Raw genomic sequence first — 25331 nt, forward strand, 5'->3', positions numbered from 1 at the left:
ATACTCTAATCAAATATAATCAAAATCTCACTCCTGCATCTATGCTCAATATTCATATTATAAACATCATTGACAAGTGATTATGTATCATAGGATTTAAACCCTCAGAAATAAGATCATAAAGTATAGCAGTCATTATAGTGTGAAATAAATCATGTGTTTGATTTGGAGAATGATTGCATGTTGTACACATTGACAGCTGGTGCTATTATGTTAACATTCTTTCAGGGGATACTAAAGTAATCAATTCGTTCACTGCAACTATCATCTTTATGATTTTTAGGCTGTTGTCTCATTATATCTTATCAGAATCTATATCCTTTGCATGAAGAGCAGATAGCACCTTATATTTTTATCCACTTCTTATTTTATTATTACTAAATAAAATTTAAGAACGATATTGGAAATTTAAGACATATAGGCAAAGAAATGTGAAGCTCTTCTTTTATTTAAACAAGTTTCCTTTATGTTCAAGTAGCAAAACTATATATATATATATATAATTGTTCATAGAAACTACTAGAACGATCATTATAATTGGTTATTTCATCACTTCCCAACCCCTCCCCTTTTTAATGAATAGACTCCAAGGAGCCTCTGGGGAAATGCAGTCTAACAAAGTAAGTGATCCAAAAAAAGATATGTCACATTTTAATAAACAATTGTGTCTAATTATGGAGAATATGTACTTACTTGCCAAGTGCAAAGCATTCCATCTTAACAGTTGTTCCCTTAGCAGCTGTAACCGTGAAAGGAAAATGGACCTCAATTTTCGGCTCATATTCTCCCATCACACCTGGGAAATAAAAAACATTCTTTAAGCATAAAATGAATGTCACAATTTCCTTCCAATTCTGGAAATATTACTTTGAAAAGCACTGTGGTTGGTTGTTAATGTCTCTTTGATGACTGCTAAATTTTTGATGCACTGAAATAAGAAATAGCCCCGTCTTCATTTAAGGATTGGATTGCATGTATGTTCAATACCATTTTAAATAATAATAACTGAAAATGTTAGTCAACACTGTTAGTTTAATTACTGGTTACATTCCAGGGAAAACAAATAAATATGGCTATTTCCTATGGCAAGTAATTTTTTTTTTCCTATGTAAGCAAAAACTTTCTTTATCATTGTCATATAAATGAATACTTATTCATTAAGTCAACATACATTTACTGAATGTCTATAATATTCCAACATTTTGCAGGCATTATGGGAGTTACAAAGATAAATCAGTCATGGACTGTTTTCTCTCAAGCACTCAGTAAGTGTATTCTTAGAGAAAGAAATGAGATATACTCAAATATGGAAAAATAGTTATATATAAAAAGACTGTAAACAAAAATAGGAAGTGATGAGTGTCATGAAATTAAGTATTATGTACATTTGGGGCACATACATGAATAGTTAGGATTTGAGTAAGTAATAAAATGAGAGGAGAAAAAGTAAATACAATTGTAAGAATAAAGACAAAATGAGGGGAAACTATACGAAGTAGGAATATCAGTTTTTCTGGCACACTGGTATGTGAAGGGAAATGATATTAGGCAAATTTAGAAATATCAGAGTAAGATATTCAGACATTAATCTATAAATAATTTGGATTAATGAGGTTTTGAATAAGGGAATGGTATTTTTGCTGAGATATATATACTGACATTGGAGCAGAGACCATTAAATCAATTACATTATTTCAATAAAGCAATGTAGAAAGAATAAAAGCCCAGACTTGAATTATGGTAGTGAAGAAAAGAGAAGAGGCACTACATGAAAAAAAAAGAAAACCCACAAAACTAAAACAAGAAAGAATTGACATTGGCACTCAATGTCAATTGAGGGGGAGGTGGTTTGCTGAGGACAAGCGTGTGATCCTCTTTAATAATGACATTAAGATTTTCAACTTCAGAGGCTGGGTGATGTAAATGAAAGGAAAAAGAACATAGCTACAGAAGAAAAGCAGATGACTTTCATTTTAGGAGTACTGAATTTCATATCTACAAGATCATCAGAAGAAAGAATCTGACCAGTTAACACAATGAAGGAATGAAGCTCTAAATGAGTTCTGGACAGGTGATAGACACTTAGTGTCATCATTTAGGGGTGGCATTTGAAGCTGTGAGATTGTTTAAAAAGGTCTCAGGAAAAAAAGGAACCTGAATCTCCAAAGCTGCAGTAATCTGTTTTGATTTCTTCTGTTACCATAAGTAAAAATTCCCTTTAGAATCCTCTTTTATGCTAATACTTTTTATTATGTTTTTAAAGGGCATCATGTAAAAAAAATAAATAAAATACATAAAAGGGTTCTGTAATTGTACATTTCAGGCTCTTCGATATCTGAATCTGCCTCTGCATTATATCAAAGTATTAATGATATTATTGGCTAATAGGAGTTAAACCCATGTATTATCTCTCTTCTCTCTCACATAATATTTGTGAAGTGCAAAAAATTCTTTTATAGCTTTCATCCTTAAGAATAACTAAAAAGATAGGCATTTCTGGGAGAATTTGGGAAGTGATTTCATCCAGGTAGGGCCTTCTCATGTTTCTCAAATGAGTCCCATATGGCCGAAGACATTGTTAAGCTTCACTTCAGGGCCCAAAAAGTTTGCTAATATTTCAACTAGATATTAAAAGTAAAATTAGAAGGTTTTTGTAAGAGGTTTCGAATTATATTATCTAATTTGAGCTGCACTATAAGAAACAACTGGTTCTTTTTAATTTTACTGTAATGGTGATGATAAGGACAGATGAGAAATCTAGTTAGATATTTTGTTTTTTAACAATTGAATACATTCCGTGATTAAGATTTGCTCTCTATTTCATGGGATAATTATGTTGGAATTAAAGTCCACCTTAGCGAATATAATTCACCCCTCCCTTTTTTTAGAGAAAGTTAAAATTCAAAGAAGTCAGGTAACTGGCTCAAGATCCTATAGAATGCTGTTGATGGAAATGGGCAAAAAAAGGAATGTTCTGACCTTGGGTCTTTACTAGCTATTTTCTTGACATCACTCTGTTGAGGAATTTTAATCACAGTGTAACAGACCAGGCACATCACATGTACTACATCAATCACTGACTGTCTGCCAGGGTACTTGGTTTATTTCAGCTGCAATTTTTAATATTTCAAGTCATTTGTAGCTTAGTTTATAATCTCTTTTATTGGATTGGGTTTGGTGATAAAAGGAATGAAACAATGCTATAAAGCACATAGTTAAGTACAAAAGATGAGGCTAATCTCTTTAATCTAAGATAGTTTCTTTATTTTTATTTTATTTTGTTTCATTTTGTTTTGTTTCATTTATTTATTTTTGTCTCCCAGGAGACACTGCAATGTGTATTCATCTCTTTCTCCATACCTGTCTTTTCTGGGATGGTAGGTTATCCTGTTGGAATTTCATGGCAATAGAAGATGACCCCAACCTACCTTAATTCCTAAAAAACAGAAGTCTTCCAGCTGAGAGAACATTACTCTCCTTCTATGTCTTCATGGTTGTTGATTTTTAAAAATTTATTCCAATTACTTACAAAGAGGGTGAATTTTCCTAAGTAGAGTACAACTTAGAGCAGAGTTTCTCCAAGTGCATTGTAGAATAAAGAGCCAATGACATCCAAAAAATCTGAAAAATTTACAAAAATTTCAGTCTGCAGGGTTCAACTGCAAAACTAGTGATGATCTTTGAATGTGGGTCTACAGAGTCTATATTTTAAGAGTAGTTGAGTTTCAATAGAGGTTTCTTTTGTAATTTTTTTTTTTTTTTTTTACTGTCTTTAGCAACCTGAATATAAATATATAGTACTGTGCTATGTAAGCCCCCTGGTAAGGAGATGAAAGTGCAAATAAATAATAAAAACATTAAAATACTAATAATGATACTGACAAAGATGAAAGAGGAAAGAAAGGAAATGACTAAATAGTTCACTCTGTGCCTATTAACATAGTGCTATGTGTGGGACACATCACTATACTCATCTTTTTGGGACATATTAGATATTAACTTGTGATTTGTAGATAGGTAATGCAAATCCGGTTCCAGCCCTGGCTCTCTTGGAACATTGAGGCAATCACAGAATCCCTCTGGATCCATTTTCTCATGTATAATGAGTTAATATTATGGATGCCTTAGAAATTTAAATATTGTACATTAATCTATTCTTTTTAATTTACTGTATTCAAATAAATTACCAGTTATAATCTTTGGAAATGTTCATCATTTAGAAAAGTGTCCAGATGCCTTCTTTTCAATTCCAAAATGAATCCCTGATAAGAAACAATTTCACAAGCCTAGATAGATAGACAACATGTTGTTTTCTCACCTCAAAAGTGCATATTACCTTGAATTATAGTTTCTCAAGATGAGTCATTATTATATAAAGAAGGGGATTGAAGGAGTGCCTGACAAGAGGAAATAAGTAACTCGTGTTATCTTCAAATAAATGTACCATTTTGAATAGTGTTTATTTAAGGAGATTTGAGAAGTACTAGAGGGGTTTATTAGATGTTTTCATCACTCATGTATATTCTAAAAATCAGAGAAGCCAATAGTCGTTTTTTTTTTCCTTTTCCTAAGCATCAAGAATAAATTGATCAAGGGGCTGCCTCACACTGTAATTTCTTTCCTCTGATTACTGAATTTTAAGATGCATTTTCTTCTGTTCTTGACCCTGTGATTTAGGAAAATATATGCATCTTTCTCTATCACAATCTGAAGGCTCAGCCCATGTACATCAATAACTTAGAAAAATAACTTATAAAAGTAAAGTTTAAAGAAAGCAGCTATATATATATATTTTTTCTGAACAAAACCATAAGCTCTCTAGCAGTAAAACAATAGTATAGATTAAATTTGAAAAATTTAACAAAAGATTGAATATTCACTTTGAGAAATATTTTTAAAAGTTTTCCTTTTTTTAAAAGAAAGTTTTCCATTTTTAGGAAATTGAATGTTTGCTTTTTATAAATTTTGATTCACAAACAAAATTACAGAAATGTTTCTGTAAATATATCTATATAACCAAAAATATATATAGTTCTGTAATGTCTATATTTATAACTCTTATAGGTGATATTTTTACTAGTTTTCTTTGACTTTGTGCATTGTAAGTGTGTGTGTCTGTATGTGTGCCTGAGTGCCTATGTGTATGCTTTTCAAATATGAAAAAAGAAATTTGGTTACAGCTGAAAATTTTGGTAACTTGATTTTTATGAGATGCCACAAAAACCTGTGAGTGTAACAATTGATCAGCTTTTGAATGAACTAGGGTCCTCATTGCTACAGCCATGGACCCTTCTCTGAAAGCTAGTTTGACTGGTCCCAGTAATAATGGGCAAACTACTGTACTGACTTGCAAGGAAACTAAATAAAAATAAAAATTAAAATATAATGATTACAAATGGGATATATTAATATACAATTCAATACATAAATGCTTCGAAGATCTCTAAATAATTCTGTGGGGCTCTCCCACCCTAATCAGAGTGGGTTCTTTTCAATTGTGATTTAAGTAGAAGCTATACTTTCTGTTTGATTCATTCAAATATTTATATCTATCAGAATGTATTTTTCCATTAGAAATATAAAGTAAAATGCCTCAGAAATATGGTGGACTTTCTTCACTGTGTTTAGGACATTAACCATAAATTGCTATATCCACAGTCCTTTCTATAAGAAACTAAAAGCAGTAAGATACAAATAAGATAAAGGTAGGCTAAATTATAAGGAGGCAGTTTTGACACACCATTTGGAAGGTAAAGAAGATCTATTCAAATCAGAAGGAAAGATAAGCCAACCGGAAAGTTAAAAAAAAAAATTATCTGTAAGAGCTGAAACTCATTATTGGAAAAGATATAAAGGAAATAGCCATAAACTAAGATTCCTAGGACTATGGATTTGCATTTAGTGACGTTCTAGTCTTAGTTCCTCCGAGGTCAGGCCATATTACAAAAACTAATCTTTGTTTTTTAAAATATCTTTTTTCTCATCATGTCATGTATTTCTTGAAAACAGAAATCTCTTATTTAAGCTCACTGGAGTGAACGTCTATACCTTGCAACTACCTAGAAACCCACATTGCCTTTGAGTTTTAGATTTTTAACATTCTTAGGGAAATTGTTCCTTGCAGAAAAATTTCTTACCTATAGTTGTCTATTTATTCATACAGTAATCACCAAGAAGTCACAGGACTTAAAATATCCTGGAGGAATTAGTTCCACTAACTCATTTGGTCAACTGCCTGGTTGTGTAACTCTGGGAGAAAACGTTTCAAATGCATTGTTTAACTATGCTTAAGAGTTTATTTTTACACTTTAATCGGCACAGATTGTTTTCTCACTTCAGTGTTGTTATTGAAAATGCCAGAATTCCTCCTGTTAGCACAGATTTGAGATACTAAACATACCAGGCCCTGATTTGCTCTGTAAACAGTTCACAACATATTCTATTTTATAAACTCTCACTGATTTCAAAGACTTTATGAATGACATGGTTCAAAAGATACATATTTCCAGAGGGGGAATGTCAGTTATCACAGCCTCATCACAGGGCTTTATGTGCATTAAAAAGTCTAGATGTAAAGAGAGAATAAATATTTTGAACACCTGCTCTAAGCCTGATGCAGTAAGTGTATGTAAAAATTGTCATTTAAAGCTTACAAACACAACAAAGTAGGTAAGATTATCTCTATTTTAATTAAGAGGAAAGTGAGTATTTGAAAAGTTAAATAACTTGCTCAACATCAGTGAGCTATTAAGTGACAAATAAGGGTTTCAAGTCTAGGACTATATTAATTCCAAAACCAGTTTCTCCTCATTATTCTATGTTGTTCCCCAGGAAATGTTCCCACTGTTTGCAAGGCAGAATTTATTTAGTCATTTCCAGTTTTGTGGACAACTAAGTTTTACTTAAAATGGCGGGTCTTTCCTGACCCTCTACCCCCTCCCCAGGTATCCAGATTAATCTCTGTTTCTTTGTTTGTCTGTATCACTTGCGCTCTCTCTTGCTCTCTCTCTCTCTCTCTCTCTATATATATATATATATATATATATAAAACTATATTACATGTAATTATATTATTATATATTCCATATTTATGAAGAATCTAGTTCTCATTATATAGGAAATGTATGATAAGTAACAAAAGAGCAGAGAATATTTTAAAATTTATTTTATCTTTTTAAATGTTATTTATTTATTTCCTTGAAAGAGAGAGAGAAGATGCATGAGCAGGGATAAGAGCAGAGGGGAAGGGAGAAAGAATTTCAAGCAAACAGGACCCTGAGATGATGACCTGAACAAAAACCAAGAGTCAGAAACATAACTGACTGAACCACTCAGGTGCCCCAAGAATATTTCATTTTTATGCATTTCAATGCTAATGTTCTTTCCATTTTGAAGAAAATTGAAGGTAATGTCCTAATCTGGAATAATAAAATCTATAGATTTAAAAATTCTTGTAATATGGTCATATGAGAATAAAAAATACTTTGTGAATGAATAAAGTGATAAATTCTCTCCAGTTCTCCATAATCTATCGATTACCAGGCTCTATTAATTTGTTTGCTCTAACATGTTTCCTATCTATTTCTTTCTTTCCATGCTGATTGTCATTACTTGTTTGAATTCCCTTTCATCCAGCTTATTATCTATGGCAATATGGAGATACTTGGTGGCATGACCAGTTGTCATTAAAGCCTCATATAATTACATTTAAGATAAAATAGAAGATATTTGAGATAGAGTTTAAACAACACTTGGAAGAAGTGTCACTATAAAGGAGAGTAGAGAAAATAAGATGGGAGCTGGATGGAGGCTATTGAGTCAAGAAAAATTTGCTTTTAAGACAGTGAGTATTGTAATATGTTTGCTGATGACTATGATTCAGTTTGGAGGAAACAAATGATCCTTATAGGAGAGAGAGAGGATAACTTCAGAAACTCCTTGAATTCGGTAAGAGGGTATGGGATCCAGTACACAGAACTGCCAAGAGCAGATTATTAGTTGTAATAATAGGTAAGGGCAGCATGAATAGATAGATACAGGTAAGATGTTATGTTTGTTGTTGGAAAAATATATAAGATTATTAAATTAAGGCAAAATCTGTACTCAAAAATATGTATCTCTTTATATTCACAGTTTCACATTTATAAACATGAAGTGAATGGAGTAAAGCCTGAAGTTGGAGATAGTGACAAGTGAGTGCAATATAATAGAGATAAAGTGATAAAGAATGGAGAGTGTATAGAGTGTATAAGAAGATGTTTATAATGAGTGACTATGCTATTAAATAGAAAGGATCTTGGAACACTGAAAAAAATAAAATAAAGGTTAAAAAAATAAAATAGAAAAGAAAGGTACTTGAGGACATGAGGGTGTGATGGACAGAAATATATAGTGGATTGATTAAAGGATTGCAGAGCTTGTGGTTGAAGAATTGTTTGAATGGAAAGTGCTAAACAGACAGAAAGGAGGCTCTGGGCAGAGTGTCATTACTAAAAATTGAGCTTTTGATGTCAGGATCATTGTTAATGGCAAAATTCAGGCTATGACCTTTGTAATGGGTGGTTAAGGTAAGATGGAGTGAAAGTTCAAGAGTGGGAAGGAGGTTAAGAAACAGAGGTCAAGACATTGAATGGATCACTGCTATAAATGTGGATGCTTGCCAGACAGAGTAGTATCCATAAATGAGGAAGACTGAACTAGGAGAATTAAAAATTATTGCAATAGATTTGATTGAGACTGCTAAAAGCGTGCCACAGATATTTTCTCTTTACTGATGTTTTCATTTCTTAGTTTCCCACTCAAAGACTTCAATGTTCTAGTCCTAAGTTATCTTTTCAAATTTACCTCTCACTTTTCCCCTTCATACATCCATTATTCGCTCACTCTGTAACCACATGATACTTTTCTGCATTTCTCAAAGTAACCATGTCACTCTAAAATCACATGTTTTTGCCTTTCTCTTTAATTGGTTTAACATTTCATCTACTTAATAAACTAACATTCAGGTTTTAAAATCATACTCAAATTTCATCTCCCCTTTAGAAGAATTAATTTTCCTCTACCTTTTTTCATAGTGCACAATTCAAACCATTATTTTAGGGCTATCCTCACTGCATTTTAGTGATGTTTACTTCTCTATATTCCTCACTCCATTGTGGTTTCTAGCAGTAAGGAAATGAAGCTTGTTTTTTTGTACCATCAGTACCAATACTTAAACTGATTAACTGGCTACATGTTACTCTTTGGGTGCACCAATTTCCATGGTCCATAGTTTCTCCCATGGACTATTTGATCTCATTTTCCTATTAAAATTCTTATTTACAATCTTGGATTGGTTCTTACAAACATTTTATTTATTTCTCATTTTAAGTTTGAGAGTGTTTCAGGAGCAAACCAAGGAATTTCCTCATAAATTTTCTAGTATTTCTTGTACATGTCTTTTCTGATTTCTTTCTACAGAGATAATTTAACTCAAACTTTTGACTTCAATCTCTGGTATACTTAGCCCTGATTCTGCTGTCATTTCCATCCAATACATTCTGCACATGACTTCAGCTTAGTATTTATAAAATATTTTCATCATTTATTTTCCTGTCTCAAAAATAATAGTGATTCTCTATTGACTTATTGATAAAGTTCATACTCCTTATTAGCATGCAAGGCCTTAAAAATCTGCTCCAAATCTAATTTCTCAAACTTAGTTTCCAACAGATTATAATAAACCCATAGCTTTGGTTAGAATGTCTTCAAAATGGCACTTATTCATTCTGTGTTATAGTGAAGTTATTAACGTATATATCCATTCAAATACTAGCAAATAGGAAGGCCAGATTAAGATTCCCACCCCCCTCAGAATCACCTTCCACAACCACAATGCCCCACGTCAATGGATCTATCCTATAAGTTCTTAAAGCACTTACAATTTACACTTTTCATCTGTAAATAATTATGTTTTATTTAATGTGTACTGTTTACATCTTGTTTTTCTAATAAGATAGACAGTTTACTGGTGGCTAAAGCCACGCTTTACACTTAATTTTGTCTCATAGAGCCTCAGATCATGATAGGTTCATGTACATAGATAGTCCTAGTTTATAAGCCAAGTGATGAGGCCTAGTTATTGAGCACCAATTATACATACAACACAGAAATAACAACTAATCTTCAACTTCATTTAAGAATATTCAAGACTGGGAAAACACCACAAATCTTCCAGAATTTCCCCCAAATCCTCATAGGTAATTTCATATTGTAATATCATTTGGGAAGAAAAAAAATGAATTTATCATTTTTTTATATGTAGATATATACATGTGCATACAACAAAAAGATACAATATTTAAAAATGACTAACCCATTAATAAATTATAGTAACATTTATTCTTGTTCATTAAAAAGATTTATCTAAGGTCATTAATACTGATGAAATGAAGGTTCTATCTTCAGTCTGTTAATGATGATGAATAAACTACAATGTATTTGAGTTTTCATGTCTTTGCTCTCACAAAAGAATCTGACTAACAGGACTATATTAATAAGTTTCTTTATTATTTTTATTTGTGGAACATGTTATCCAATATTAAGCCAAACTAAAGCATAAAGAGAATATGCCCCCCAAATAAATATAAATGTTGAATATAACTATTTACATTTAAAAGCAACAACAAATAAGAACTGGTATTTAATAGACTGTAAAAGATATACTTTTCCTTTTTTTGAAAAAGAAGGGAGTCAGGAAAGAATTCATAATGAAAAAAGTGCCCTCCTTTGCAAATTGTCCTAGTTTTGCTTGAGTGTGAGTAAATACTTTTCTGAAGAGTACCAGAAGCTGGAATTTACTTATAGTAAGTGTTCACTACAAACATGCTAGCTATACAATTGCTGAATTTTCAACACTGAAAAGCTTTTGGAAACCTGCTTATAAAATTATTTATTTGGGGGGAGGAGTAAAGATGGCAGAGAAGTAGCAGGCTGAGACTACTTCAGCTAGCAGGAGATCAGCTAGATAGCTTATCTAAAGATTGCAAACACCTATAAATCCAATGGCAGATCGAAGAGAAGAAGAACAGCAATTCTAGAAACAGAAAATCAACCACGTTCTGAAAGGAAGGACTGGCGGAGAAGTGAATCCAAGGCGACAGGAAGATAGACCCTGGGGGGAGGGGCCGGCTCCTGGCAAGTAGCGGAGCAATGGAGCACAAAATCAGGACTTTTAAAAGTCTGTTCCACTGAGGGACATCGCTCCAGAGTCTAAACCGGGATGAAGCCCACATGGGGTCAGCATGACCTCAGGTGCTGCAGGGTCACAGAAGGATCAGGGGGTGTCTGAGTGTCACAGAGCTTACAGGTATTAGAATGGGGAAGCCGGCTACAGAGACAGAGCTGAGGAGTGAGCTCCCAGCTCGGGGTTACCTTGAACTGGTCACAGGTTTGGTGAGCTCGAAGGTGGCTGGAGGCCATGGAAACGGGAGTAATTGGGCACTGTTTTCTGAGGGTACACTGAGGAGGGGGGCCCCGGGCTCTCGGCTCCTTCAGGCTGGAGACTAGGAGGATGCCATGTTCATTCCTGTCCTCCAGAACTCTACAGAAAGTGCTCAGGGAACAAAAGCTCCTGAAAGCAAACCCGAGCGGATTACTCAGCCCAGCCCCTGGTAACGGGCAATGCAATTCTGCCTGGGGCAAAGACACTTGAGAATCACTACAACAGGCGATCAACAAGAAATCCAGCCAGGACCACGTTCACCTACCAAGGAGTGCAGTTTCAATACCAAGGAGAGCAGCGGAATTCCAGAGGAGAGGAAAGCAAAACACAGAACTCACAGCTTTCTCCCCATAATTCTTTAGTCTTGCAGTTAATTTAATATTTTTTACTGTTTCAATTTTTTTCTCTTCTTCTGCTAATTTTTTTTAACTTTACCCTTTTCTTTTTTAACTAGTTTTGCTAATATATGTATATTTTTCTTTTTTATACTTTTTCATTATTCGTTTTCTTTTTTTAAATGTTTCTTTTCTTTCTTTTTTCCCTTTCTGAACCTCTTTTATCCCCTTTCTTCCCCCTCACAATTTGGGATCTCTTCTGATTTGTTTAAAGCATATTTTCCTGGAGTTGTTGCCACCCTTTTAGTATTCTACTTGCTCCTTCATATACTCTTATCTGGACAAAATGACAAGACGGAAAAATTCAACACAAAAAAGAGAACAAGAGGTGGTACCGAAGGCTAGGGTCCTAATCAATAACAGACATTGGTAAAATGTCAGATCTAAAGTTCAGAATGACGATTCTCAAGGTTCTAGCCAGGTTCAAAAAAGGCATGGAAGATATTAGAAAAACCCTCTCGGGAGACATAAAAGCCCTTACTGGAGAAATAAAAGAACTAAAATCTAACCAAGTTGAAATCAAAAAAGCTATTAATGAGGTACAATAAAAAAATGGAGGCTCTCACTGCTAGAATAAATGAGGCAGAAGAAAGAATTAGGGATATAGAAGACCAAATGACAGAGAATAAAGAAGGTGAGCAAAAGAGGGACAGACAGCTACTGGACCATGAAGGGAGAATTTGAGAGATAAGTGACATCATAAGACAAAGCAACATTAGAATAATTAGGAATCCAGAAGAAGAAGAAAGAGAGAGGGGAGCAGAAGGTATACTGGAGAGAATTTTTGGAGATAATTTCCCCAAAATGACCAAGGAAAGAAGCATCAAAATCCAGGAGGTGCAGAGAACCCCCCTCAAAATCAATAAGAATAGGTCCACACCCCGTCACCTAATAGTAAAATTTACAAGTCTTAGTGACAAAGAGAAAATGCTAAAAGTAGCCTGGGAAAGGAAGTCTGTAACATACAATGGTAAAAATATTAGATTGGCAGCAGACTTATCCACAGAGACCGGTAAGGCCAGAAAGAACTGGCATGATATATTCAGAGCACTAAATGAGGAAATACATGCAGCCAAGAATACTATATCCAGGTAGGCTATCGTTGAAAATAGAAGGAGAGATTAAAAGCTTCCAGGACAAACAAAAACTGAAACAATTTGCAAACACCAAACCAGCTCTACAGGAAATATTGAAAGGGGTCCTCTAAGAAAAGAGAGAGCCTAAAAGTAGTTGATCAGAAAGAACAGAGACAATATACAGTAACAGTCAGCTTACACACAATACAATGGCATTATATGACACACTGGACCAGATGGACATCACAGATATATTCGGAATAGTTCATCCCAAAGCAACAGAATACACATTCTTCCCTAGTGCACATGGAACATTCTCCAGAATAGATCACATCCTCGGTCCTAAATCAGGACTGAACTGGTATCAAAAGTTTGGGATTATTCCCTGCATATTTTCAGACTACAATGCTCTGAAGCTAGAACTCAACCACAAGAGGAAATTTGGAAAGAACCCAAATACATGGAGATTAAACAGCATCCTTCTAAAGAATGATTGGGTCAACCAGGAAATTAAAGAAGAATTGAAAAAAATCATGGAAACAAATGATAATGAAAACACAATGGTTCAAAATCTGTGGGACACAACAAAGGCAGTCCTGAGAGGAAAATATATAGCGGTACAAGCCTTTCTCAAGAAACAAGAAAGGTCTCAGGTACACAACCTAACCCTATACCTAAACGAACTGGAGAAAGAAGAAGAAAGAAACCCTAAACCCAGCAGGAGAAGAGAAATCATAAAGATCAGAGGAGAAATCAATGAAACATAAACCAAAAACACAATAGAACAAATCAATGAAACTAGGAGCTGGTTCTTTGAAAGAATTAATAAAATTGATAAGCCCCTAGCCAGACTTATCAAAAAGGAAAGAGAAAGGACCTAAATAAATAAAATCATGAATGAAAGAGGAGAGATCACCACTAACACCAAAGAAATACAAACAATTATAAGAACATACTATGAGCAACTCTACGCCCACAAATTTGACAATCTGGAAGCAATTGATGCATTCCTAGAGACATATAAACTACCACAACTAAACCAGGAAGAAATAGAAAGCCTGAACAGACCCATAACCAGTAAGGAGATTGAAACAGTCATTAAAAATCTCCAAACAAAACCCAGGGCCAGATGGCTTCTTGGGGGAATTCTACCAAACATTTAAAGAAGAACTAATTCCTATTCTCCTGAAACTGTTCCAAAAAAAAAAAAAAAAGAAAAGAAATGGAAGGAAAACTTCCAAACTCATTTTATGAGGCCACCATCACCTAGATCCCAAAACCAGTCAAGGATCCCATCAAAAAAAAGACCTACAGACCAATATCCCTGATGAACACAGATGCAAAAATTCTCACCAAAATACTAGCCAATAGGATTCAACAGTACATTAAAAGGATTATTCACCACGACCAAGTGGGATTTATTCCAGGGCTGCAAGGTTGGTTCAACATCCTCAAATCAATCAATATGATACAACACATTAATAAAAGAAAGAACAAGAACCATATGATACTCTCAATAGATGCTGAAAAAGCATTTGACAAAGTACAGCATCCCTTCCTGATCAAAACTCTTCAAAGTGCAGGGATAGAGGACAAATACCTCAATATTATCAAAGCCATCTATGAAAAACCCACCACAAATATCATTCTTAATGGAGAAAAACTGAAAGCTCTTCTGCTAAGGTCAGGAACACGGCAGGGATGTCCATTATCACCACTACTATTCAACATAGTACTAAACATCCGAGTCTCACCAATCAGACAACAACAGGAAATTAAAGGCAACCAAATCATCAAAGAAGAAGTCAAACTATCACTCTTCACAGATGATATGATACTATACATGGAAAACCCAAAAGACTCCACTCCAAAACTGCTAGAACTTGTACAGGAATTCAGTAAAGTGTCAGGATATAAAATCAATGCACAGAAATCAGTTGCATTTCTCTTCACCAACAACAAGACGGGAGAAAGAGAAATTAAGCAGTCAATCCCATTTTCAATTGCACCCAAAACCATAAGATATCTAGGAATAAACCTAGGAAAAGAGGCACAGAATCTATATGCAGAAAATGATAAAGTACTCATGAAAGAAATTGAGGAATACACAAAGAAATGGAAAAATGTTCCATGCTCCTGGATTGGAAGAATAAATATTGTGATAATGTCTATGCTACCTAAAGCAATCTACACATTTAATGCAATTCCTATCAAAGTACCATCCATCTTTTTCAAAGAAATGGAACAAATAATTCTAAAATTTATATGGAACCAGAAAAGACCTCGAATAGCCAAAGGAATATTGAAAAAGAAAGCCAAAGTTGGTGACATCACAATTCTAAATTCAAGCTCTATTACAAAGCTGTCATCATCAAGACAGCATGGTACTGGCACAAAAACAGACACATAGATCAATGGAACAGAATAGAGAGCCCAGAAATAGACCCTCAACTCTACAGTCAACTCATCTTCGACAAAGCAGGAAAGAATGTCCAGTGGAAAAAAGACAGCCTCTTTAATAAATGGTGTTGGGAAAATTGGACAGCCACATGCCGAAAAATGAAATTGGACCATTTCCTTACACCACACACGAAAAATAGACTCAAAATGGATGAAGGACCTCAATATAAGAAAGGAATCCATCAAAATCCTTAAGGAAAACACAGGCAGCAACCTCTTCGACCTCAGCCACAGCAACATCTTCCTAGGAACAATGCAAAAGGCAAGGGAAGCAAGGGCAAAAATGAACTATTGGGATTTCATCAAGATCAAAAGCTTTTGCACAGCAAAGGAAACAGTTAATAATACCAAAAGACAACTGACAGAATGGGAGAAGATATTTGCAAATGACATATCAGATAAAGGGCTAGCGTCAAAAATCTATAAAAAACTTAGTAAGCTCAACACCCAAAGAACAAATAATCCAATCATGAAATGGGTAGAGGACATGAGCAGACATTTCTGCAAAGAAGACATCCAGATGGCCAACAGACACATGAAAAAGTGCTCCATATCACTCGGCATCAGCAAAATACAAATCAAAACCTCAATGAGATATCACCTCACACCAGTCAGAATGGCTAAAATTAACAAGTCAGGAAATGACAGATGCTGGCAAGAATGCAGAGAAAGGGGAACTCTCCTACACTGTTGGTGGGAATGCAAGCTGGTGCAACCACTCTGGAAAACAACATGGAGGTTCCTCAAAATGTTGAAAATAGAACTACCCTATGACCCAGCAATAGCACTCCTGGGTATTTACCCTAAAGATACAAACATAGTGATCGGAAGGGCCACGTGCACCTGAATGTTTATAGCAGAAATGTCCACAATAGCCAAATTATGGAAAGAACCTAGATGTCCATCAACAGATGGATGGATAAAGATATGGTATATATACACAATGGAATATTATGCAGCCATCAAAAGAAATGAAATCTTGCATTTACGACGACATGGATGGAACTAGAGGGTATCATACTTAGCAAAATAAGTCAAGTGAAGAAAGTGAACTATCATATGATCTCCCTGATATGAGGAAGTAGAGATGCAAGATGGGGGGGTTAAGAGGGTAGGAGAAGAATAAATGAAACAAGATGGGATTGGGAGGGAGACAAACCATAAGTGACTCTTAATCTCACAAAACAAACTGAGGGTTGCTGGGGGGAGGGGGGCTGGGAGAAAGGGGTGGGGTTATGGACATTGGGGAGGGTATGTACTATGGTGAGTGCTGTGAAGTGTGTAAACTTGGTGATTCACAGACCTGTACCCCTGGGGATAAAAATATATGTTTATAAAAAAAATAAAAAATTAAAAAAAAAAGAAAAAATATTTTGTTGATATTTTTATGTTAATTTTCATTATGATAATTGTACTTTTTAATCCCCATTACTTATTTCACCTAACCCGCCACCCACTCCCCTCTAATAATCATCTGTTTGTTCTCTATAGTTAAGAATTGGTTTTTTAGTTTGTCACCTCCCCTCTCCTTTTTCTTTTCTTTTGCTCATTTGTTTTGATTCTTTCCTTTTTTTTAAGATTTATTTATTTTGGAAAGAAGGAGCACACACAAATGGGGGGGAAGGACAGAGGGAAAAAAGGCAGAGCTCAATGTGGGGATTTGACTTCATGACCCATGAGATCATGACCCGAGCTGAAATTAAGAGTCAGACACTTAATTGACTGAGCCACTCAGGCACCCCACTTGTTCTGTTTCTTAAATTCCACATATCAATGAGATCATATGGTATTTCTGACTGACTTATTTTGGTTAGCATTTTACTCTCTATCCATGTCGTTGCAAATGGCAAGATTTCATTATTTTTATGGCTGAATAATATTCCTACATTTAATATAGCTATATATCTATATAGATCTATATCATATCTTCTTTATCCCTTCATCTATTGACAGATACTTAAAAAAAAATTTATGTAGCACCTTATCCCAGCTCAACAAATCTACTTATTCCCCAGGCTTAAACTGGTTTAGTGAAATCAAGATTTGTAGAAATAAACAATTTAATGATAGATGCAAATGTATTCTGTAAGGTCTTGTTTCTTACTTCTAGTTGTATTTATTTATATTGCTGGTAATTAGGTTTGTGAGTAATTTTTGTAGTTTATAACCCACTCTTCCCCTTATTTCTCTCACCTTTTTCTAGGATTTCTAAAGTTGTAAAGATGAATTAAAATCTAAAATTACAATGACAGACCTAGTATGATATTTCAGGTCATGCTCTAATCACTGTTAAATGTATAATGATAATATAGAAGTGCAAATAGTACTCCGTCTTTTTGTGGAGTTTACTATATACTAGGTACCTCTCCAAGTTCTTTAGATATGTCAAATATAATTCTTACAACCTTTTGAATTGGTCTAGTAGTTTCCTCATTTTACCTCTGAGGAAACTAAATTAGAAAGGTTAAAAATTTTCTGGGACACATCTGCATGGCTTTGTTGGTTAAGGGTCTGCCTTCAGCTCAGGTCATGACCCCAGGGTCCTGGGATGGAGCCCCCTGTTGGACTTCCTGCTCAGCAGGAAGCCTGCTTTTCCCTCCCTCTTTGCCTGCTGCTCCCCTTGTTTGTGTTCCCTCTCTCTCTCTGTCAAATAAATAAATAAAATCTTTTTAAAGAATTTTCCAAAGTTGGGGCACCTGGGTGGCTCAGTGGGTTAAAGCCAGCTTGCATGACCTGCCTTCAGCTCAGGTCATGATCCCAGGATCATGGGATCGAGCCCCACATCAGACTTCTGCTCAGCTGGGAGCCTGCTTCCCCTCTCTCTCTCTCCCTGCCTCTCTGCCTACTCTGCCTACTCTGATCTCTGTCAAATAAATAAATAAAATCTTTAAAAAAATAGGAAAAAAAAAAGAATTGTCCAAAATTATGGCTATTAAATGCTACAGGCACAATTTGAATTCAGGAAGTCTGGCCCTATTGTTCATGCTTTTTCCACAATGCTATACAGTGAATAAATTTTATTCCATGTGTTCTGAGGTAAATCAGTGCTTTAGAGCCAAACACATTTTCCATAGAAAATTGTAAGTAATGGTTTGGTTGCTATTTAACTTAAAAATACTGACTACTTCATAACAAGTGATGTATAGCGCTAACATAGCTCTTTGGATTTCTGGGTCCTAGAAGCAAGGTTTAGGTTAAGAGAGAGGAGAAAATAAATCACCTCTCCTCTCTACATATGCTTCCTTCCCTGATGCAGAGCCAATGTCAGATGAAAACTTGAAAAACAAATTTTTTTTTTTCCTATTCTACTTTTTGTTTACCTTTCTTCTCTAGTTCCTTTGCCTATCTTTTTCCTTTTGTCTATAATACCAGCCCAGAACTGGGACAAATGACAAACTCTTTTTCTTTCTTTCAAATGTCAAATCTGCTCTGCAGACTCCTGTTGATGCTGTGGAGTCGGTTCTTGCCTTTTTTGCACCCCTGACATATGATACCTCTTTATTTTACTCTTCACATATTGTGATGTTACTTAACAGAATAAGCACCTTGTCTAATTACCCTATTAAATGATGCATTCTTTGAGGATCAAAGGGTGTGTTATTCATCCTCAATCCCAAGAACCAAAAATACCTGTGAACTATGCCAGATTCTTTATATGCATAATTATTCTAATCTTTACAACAATCTCAAGGTAGTTATAATCCCTGTTATATGAACCAAGAAACCAAGCTTTGAAAGGGTGGGTCACATAATTAAAAAGAAGCAGTACTGGGATTACAAAATAATTAAGTCTGCCTCAAAAGTTCTCTGCCTGGCTGTGTGTGTGTATATATATATTCATATTTATAAATTTTAAAAAGTGATACAAAATTCCTTTCTTTTATTCTTTAGAGTCTTATCCAACTCTCTTCCCTTATAACTCATGCACTCCTTCATCACTGGGATATTGTCTCGTAAGACTTTAAAAGTAAAAAGATATGATTTAATTCATATATGTTCTGAAGTAAAAAAAAAAAATACTTTTTTACTTCAGAAAATTCAACTCTCTGTGGAATTTTATTTTTAAAGCATAGTGCTTATTATCTAAATGACTATTTAGCTCATGGAATTTGAACCTGAGTGATTTAATTATTATGCCATAGGGGAGGAAGAGGTCAGAGATAGTGGGTCTATTGCATTTAGCCAGATCTGCCTGAAAGTCCATTTCTGTGGTTAGAGTCTCTAAATTGCTCCCATTGTTTCTTCTTTTTAAAACTTGTTCTCTGCTTTCACTCAATTCTGAATTTCAAATTCTCTAAAATCTTCTTGGGGATAAAGCTTTTGTTTAAATAAAGACAAAGTTAGAAGGGCCTGTGGCAGTGACTAGCTTGTGGGAGGACAGCTATCCATACATATGAAACATTTCTAAGTTGGCTGTCAGTAAGATTTGTACTACATGTATTTGATCATCTGGATATCAGGATGACAGCAAAATATTTCTTTATGTTAGCTTTAATTTATTTATTAAAGCAGTGAGTGATAGAAATATTCTTTAGGATGCTGAATTTGGCATATTCATTTTCTTTTCCTCATAATTAAATTTTTTTAGAACTCTGACATTTTAAAAGAAAACCTACATTTAAAGAAAAGGTTGCTGTAATATTAAGTAGCCTACTAATTATTAAGAAAATTAGACTATGTATTCTCCTGACAGATATCTTGGCAGATAATTAACACACTATATAGTGGGCAACCTTACATTTTCTATAGATGAATTGTGTCATTCCCAAAGATCAGCATAATCCCAATTTTACTTATATAGGTTACTCATTATACTCTAATTTAATAAATGTGATGAACTCTCATTCTTGATGAATTGAGAAAAAAAATCCTCACATGCTATTCATATTGAGGATCATCTCTAAGCACAACTTTTAAATTTGATTTAGATAATACTGATAAAATAACCCAAGCCCCCAATTTGGCAATGATGTCATAAGAGAGGCATAATGATACAATGGAAAGCACACTGTAAGTTAGAGGTCTGATACCACATGTTCCACCAACTCTGACCTTGAGCAAGTCCCTTCATTGGCTGGCAACTGAACCATAAAGTATAATGTTTAGCAGTATACTTTTTAAAGTCATACAAATATAGGTAAGAGGACCTGATACCTGTCCAAACAGCAAATTCTTTAACTGTAAAAGAAAGATTCAAAATGCTGTTTTGTTGTGAGGACTGAATAAGAGAATGTATGAAAAGCTTTCAGTACTGGTGGCCTAGTGCATAGGAAAAGTGGTAAGTATTATCGACTTTCACTTATGCAGCTGCTATCTTCCCTGCACAACACTGAAATACAGGGTTTATATAGTAAGATGAATCACTGAGTTATAAAATCTTTTGAATAATGGCAAGATTATACTAATAAAAGTAAATTGCCTCCCAATATGTCTACTATGAAAGAACACAACATTCATTTGAATATATGAGTTTCAGTACATTTATTTAAAAAAAATCAGTCTTATTGATTCATGATAAATTTGCAAAATATCTCATGGAGGTTAACTGTGAGAGATACATTTCTAAATATTACAAATTGCTTTCTGGAAGTAGTTTTAGAACCCTCAATATCCTGTATGTGATTTTTAGCACTGGATAATAAAAATGATCAGAAAATAAAAGTATAATTCAGTAAAGGAGGGTATAAATAAGGATATGTATTAAATAGTTGCTGTATAACAGAAACCATAAAATATCTACCATAGCATTACTCAATTTTAGACAGAAGAGCTGAGTCAAAATGTTAGAATTAGTTCAGGAGAGAAAAATGGAAAGAAATAATTTAAAATGATTTACAAAGAAACTTAAGGTTATTTTCAAATACATTATTGCATTTGAATTGTATTGTATTTCAGAGAAAAATCAGGTAGATCATGTTAAGAATAGCAGTGCAAACAAAATGAGGAAAATAAAACCATAGGAAAATGGGCATCTTTTTAATAATATAAAGATTGTCCAAATAAAGTGAAAAGAGCTATGGCACCTATGGCAGCTCAGTTATGAGGACATTCTTCCAAAATCATCATATTAATCTAAATTTCAGTAATTACCTTAAAGGTGATCAAAAACTATGAATTAAATACAACTATTGGGACTTCATCAAGATAAAAAGCTTTTGCATAGCAAAAGAAACAGTCAGCAAATCCAAAAGACAAATGACAGAATGGGAGAAGATATTTGGAAATGACATATCAGATAAAGGGCTAGTCTCCAAATTCTATAAAGAACTTATCAAACTCAATGCCCAAAGAACAAATAATTCAATCAAGAAATGAGCAGAAGACATGAACAGACATTTCTGCAAAGAAGACATCCAGATGGCCAACAGACACGTGAAAAAGTGCTCCATATCACTCAGTATCAGGGAGGAGAGGAGGGTGGGAGGATTGGGGTGGCTAGGTAATGGACACTGGGGAGGGTATGTGCTATGGTGAGTGCTGTGAACTTTGTAAGACTGATGAATCACAGACCTGTACCCCTGAAGCAAATAATACATTATATGTTAATAAAAAATAATCCAGAAGCAATAAACAAATTGAAGAAATACTGTAACTGTTTGATGATGACTTTAAAGTCACAGATGCTTTTTGGATAGAATAAAATGTCAGACAGTCCCTAAGCTGACTGAACATAAAAATTCCCAGTGAGAAAGTAAAAAATAAGTATCTCTAATCTTTACTTCTGGCCTACCAAATCACAGCATCTAAGGGAAGGGCCCAGGAATCTGAAATTTTAGCAGGATTCTTCCAATGTGATCCTGTATATTCTTTCATCCAGCTTTTGTTTGGAAATCCTGTCTGGTATAATAAAGGACTTTAAAAAATATAAAGAGGTATGTGGGGGAGGAGTCAAGATGGCGGAGAAATAGCAGGCTGAGACTACTTCAGCTAGCCAGAGTTCAGCTAGATAGCTTATCTAAAGATTGCAAACACCTGAAAATCCATCGGCAGATCGAAGAGAAGAAGAACATCAATTCTGGAAACCAAAAAACAACCACTTTCTGAAAGGTAGGACCGGCGGAGAAGTGAATCCAAAGCGACGGGAAGATAGACCCCGGGAGGAGGGGCTGGCTCCTGGCAAGCGGCGGAGCAACCGCGCACAAAATCAGGACTTTTAAAAGTCTGTTCCGCTGAGGGACATCGCTCCAGAGGCTACCCGGGGCGAAGCCCACGTGGGGTCAGCGTGGCCTCAGATCCCGCAGGGTCACAGAAGGATCGGGGGTGTCTGAGTGTCACAGAGCTTGTGGGTATTAGAACGGGAAAGCTGGCTACAGAGACAGAACCAACAGTAAGCTCACAGCTCGGTGTTACCTTGAACCAGTCGCAGGCTCGGTGAGCTCAGAGCATGGCTGGAGGTCGGGCAGACGGGAGTGACGGAGCGCTGTTCTCTGAGGGCGCACTGGGGAGTGGGGCCCTGGGCTCTCGGCTCCTCCGGGCCGGAGACCAGGAGGCCGCCATTTGTATTCCCATCCTCCGGAACTCTACAGAAAGCACTCAGGGAACAAAAGCTCCTGAAAGCAAACCCAAGTGGATTACTCACCCCGGCCCCTGCTAAGGGCGGTGCAATTCCGCCTGGGGCAAAGACACTTGAGAATCACTACAACAGGCCCGTCCCCCAGAAGATCAACAAGAAATCCAGTGGAGACCAAGTTCACCTACCAAGGAGTGCGGTTTCAATACCAAGGAGAGCAGCAGAATTCCAGAGGAGGAGAAAGCAAAGCACGGAACTCATGGCTTTTTCCCTGTGATTTTTTTTAGTCTTGCAGTTAATTTAATTGTTTTCTTTTTCATTTTTTGTTTTTTTTTCTCGCCTTCTGGTAAAATTTTTTTTAACGTTTACCTTTTTATTTTTTAACGTTTTTTAACTAGTTTATCAAATATATATATTTTTTCTTTTTTATATTTTTCTTATTTGTTTTCTTTTTTTTAATTCTTTTCTTTTTTTTTCTTTTTTCTTTTTTTTTTCCTTTCTTCCTTTTCTTTCTTTCTTTTTGAACCTCTTTTTATCCCCTTTCTCCCCCCTAACGATTTGGGATCTCTACTAATTTGGTTAAAGCATATTTTCCTGGGGTTGTTGCCACCCTTTTAGTATTTTACTTGCTCCTTCATATACTCTTATCTGGACAAAATGACAAGACGGAAAAATTCAACACAAAAAAAAGAACAGGAGGCAGTACCTAAGGCTAGGGACCTAATCAATACAGACATTGGTAATATGTCAGATCTAGAGTTCAGAATGACAATTCTCAAGGTTCTAGCCGGGCTCGAAAAAGGCATGGAAGATATTAGCGAAACCCTCTCGAGAGATATAAAAGGCCTTTCTGGAGAAATAAAAGAACTAAAATCTAACCAAGTTGAAATCAAAAAAGCTATTAATGAGGTGCAATAAAAAATGGAGGCTCTCACTGCTAGAATAAATGAGGCAGAAGAAAGAATTAGGGATATAGAAGACCAAATGACAGAGAATAAAGAAGCTGAGCAAAAGAGGGACAAACAGCTACTGGAGCACGAGGGGAGAATTCGAGAGATAAGTGACACCATAAGACGAAACAACATTAGAATGATTGGGATTCCAGAAGAAGAAGAAAGAGAGAGGGGAGCAGAAGGTATACTGGAGAGAATTATTGGGGAGAATTTCCCCAATATGGCAAAGGGAATGAGCATCAAAATTCAGGAGGTTCAGAGAACGCCCCTCAAAATCAATAAGAATAGGCCCACACCCCGTCACCTAATAGTAAAATTTACAAGTCTCAGTGACAAAGAGAAAATCCTGAAAGCAGCCGGGAAAAGAAGTCTGTAACATACAATGGTAAAAATATTAGATTGGCAGCTGACTTATCCACAGAGACCTGGCAGGCCAGAAAGAGCTGGCATGATATTTTCAGAGCACTAAATGAGAAAAACATGCAGCCAAGAATACTATATCCAGCTAGGCTATCATTGAAAATAGAAGGAGAGATTAAAAGCTTCCGGGACAAACAAAAACTGAAAGAATTTGCAAACACCAAACCAGCTCTACAGGAAATATTGTAAGGGGTCCTATAAGCAAAGAGAGAGCCTACAAGTGGTAGATCAGAAAGGAACAGAGACCATATACAGTAACAGTCACCTTACAGGCAATACAATGGCACTAAATTCATATCTCTCAATAGTTACCCTGAATATTAATGGGCTAAATGCCCCTGTCAAAAGACACAGGGTATCAGAATGGATAAAAAAACAAAACCCATCTATATGTTGCCTCCAAGAAACTCATTTTAAGCCCGAAGACACCTCCAGATTTAAAGTGAGAGGGTGGAAAAGAATTTACCATGCTAATGGACATCAGAAGAAAGCAGGAGTGGCAATCTTTATATCAGATCAATTAGATTTTAAGCCAAAGATTATAATAGGGATGAGGAAGGACACTACATCATACTCAAAGGGTCTGTCCAACAAGAAGATCTAACAATTTTAAATATCTATGCCCCCAACGTGGGAGCAGCCAACTATATAAACCAATTAATAACAAAATCAAAGAAACACATAAACAATAATACAATAATCGTAGTGGACTTTAACACTCTCCTCACTGAAATGGAAAGATCATCCAAGCAAAAGATCCGCAAGGAAATAAAGGTTTTAAACGACACACTGGACCAGATGGATATCACAGATATATTCAGAACATTTCATCCCAGAGCAACAGAATACACATTCTTCTCTAGTGCACATGGAACATTCTCCAGAATAGATCACATCCTCGGTCCTAAATCAGAACTGAACCGGTATCAAAAGATTGGGATCATTCCCTGCATATTTTCAGACCACAATGCTCTAAAGCTAGAACTCAACCACAAAAGGAAGTTTGGAAAGAACCCAAATACATGGAGACTAAAC

At 35.3% G+C, this 25331-nt stretch overlaps 1 protein-coding gene across 1 annotated transcript in view; it reads right to left on the reverse strand.

The window, feature by feature from the left end:
- Positions 1-25331, reverse strand: part of CNTN5 (contactin 5) — a 1361366-nt gene that overhangs the window by 370051 nt on the left and 965984 nt on the right. The window contains exon 9 of the mRNA XM_059185809.1: positions 694-796. Coding sequence (XP_059041792.1) covers positions 694-796 — 103 coding nt within the window. The remainder of the gene's footprint in view (positions 1-693; positions 797-25331) is intronic.

The sequence above is a fragment of the Mustela lutreola genome, chromosome 1 (assembly GCF_030435805.1).
Source record: "Mustela lutreola isolate mMusLut2 chromosome 1, mMusLut2.pri, whole genome shotgun sequence".
NCBI classification, from domain to species: Eukaryota; Metazoa; Chordata; class Mammalia; order Carnivora; family Mustelidae; genus Mustela; species Mustela lutreola.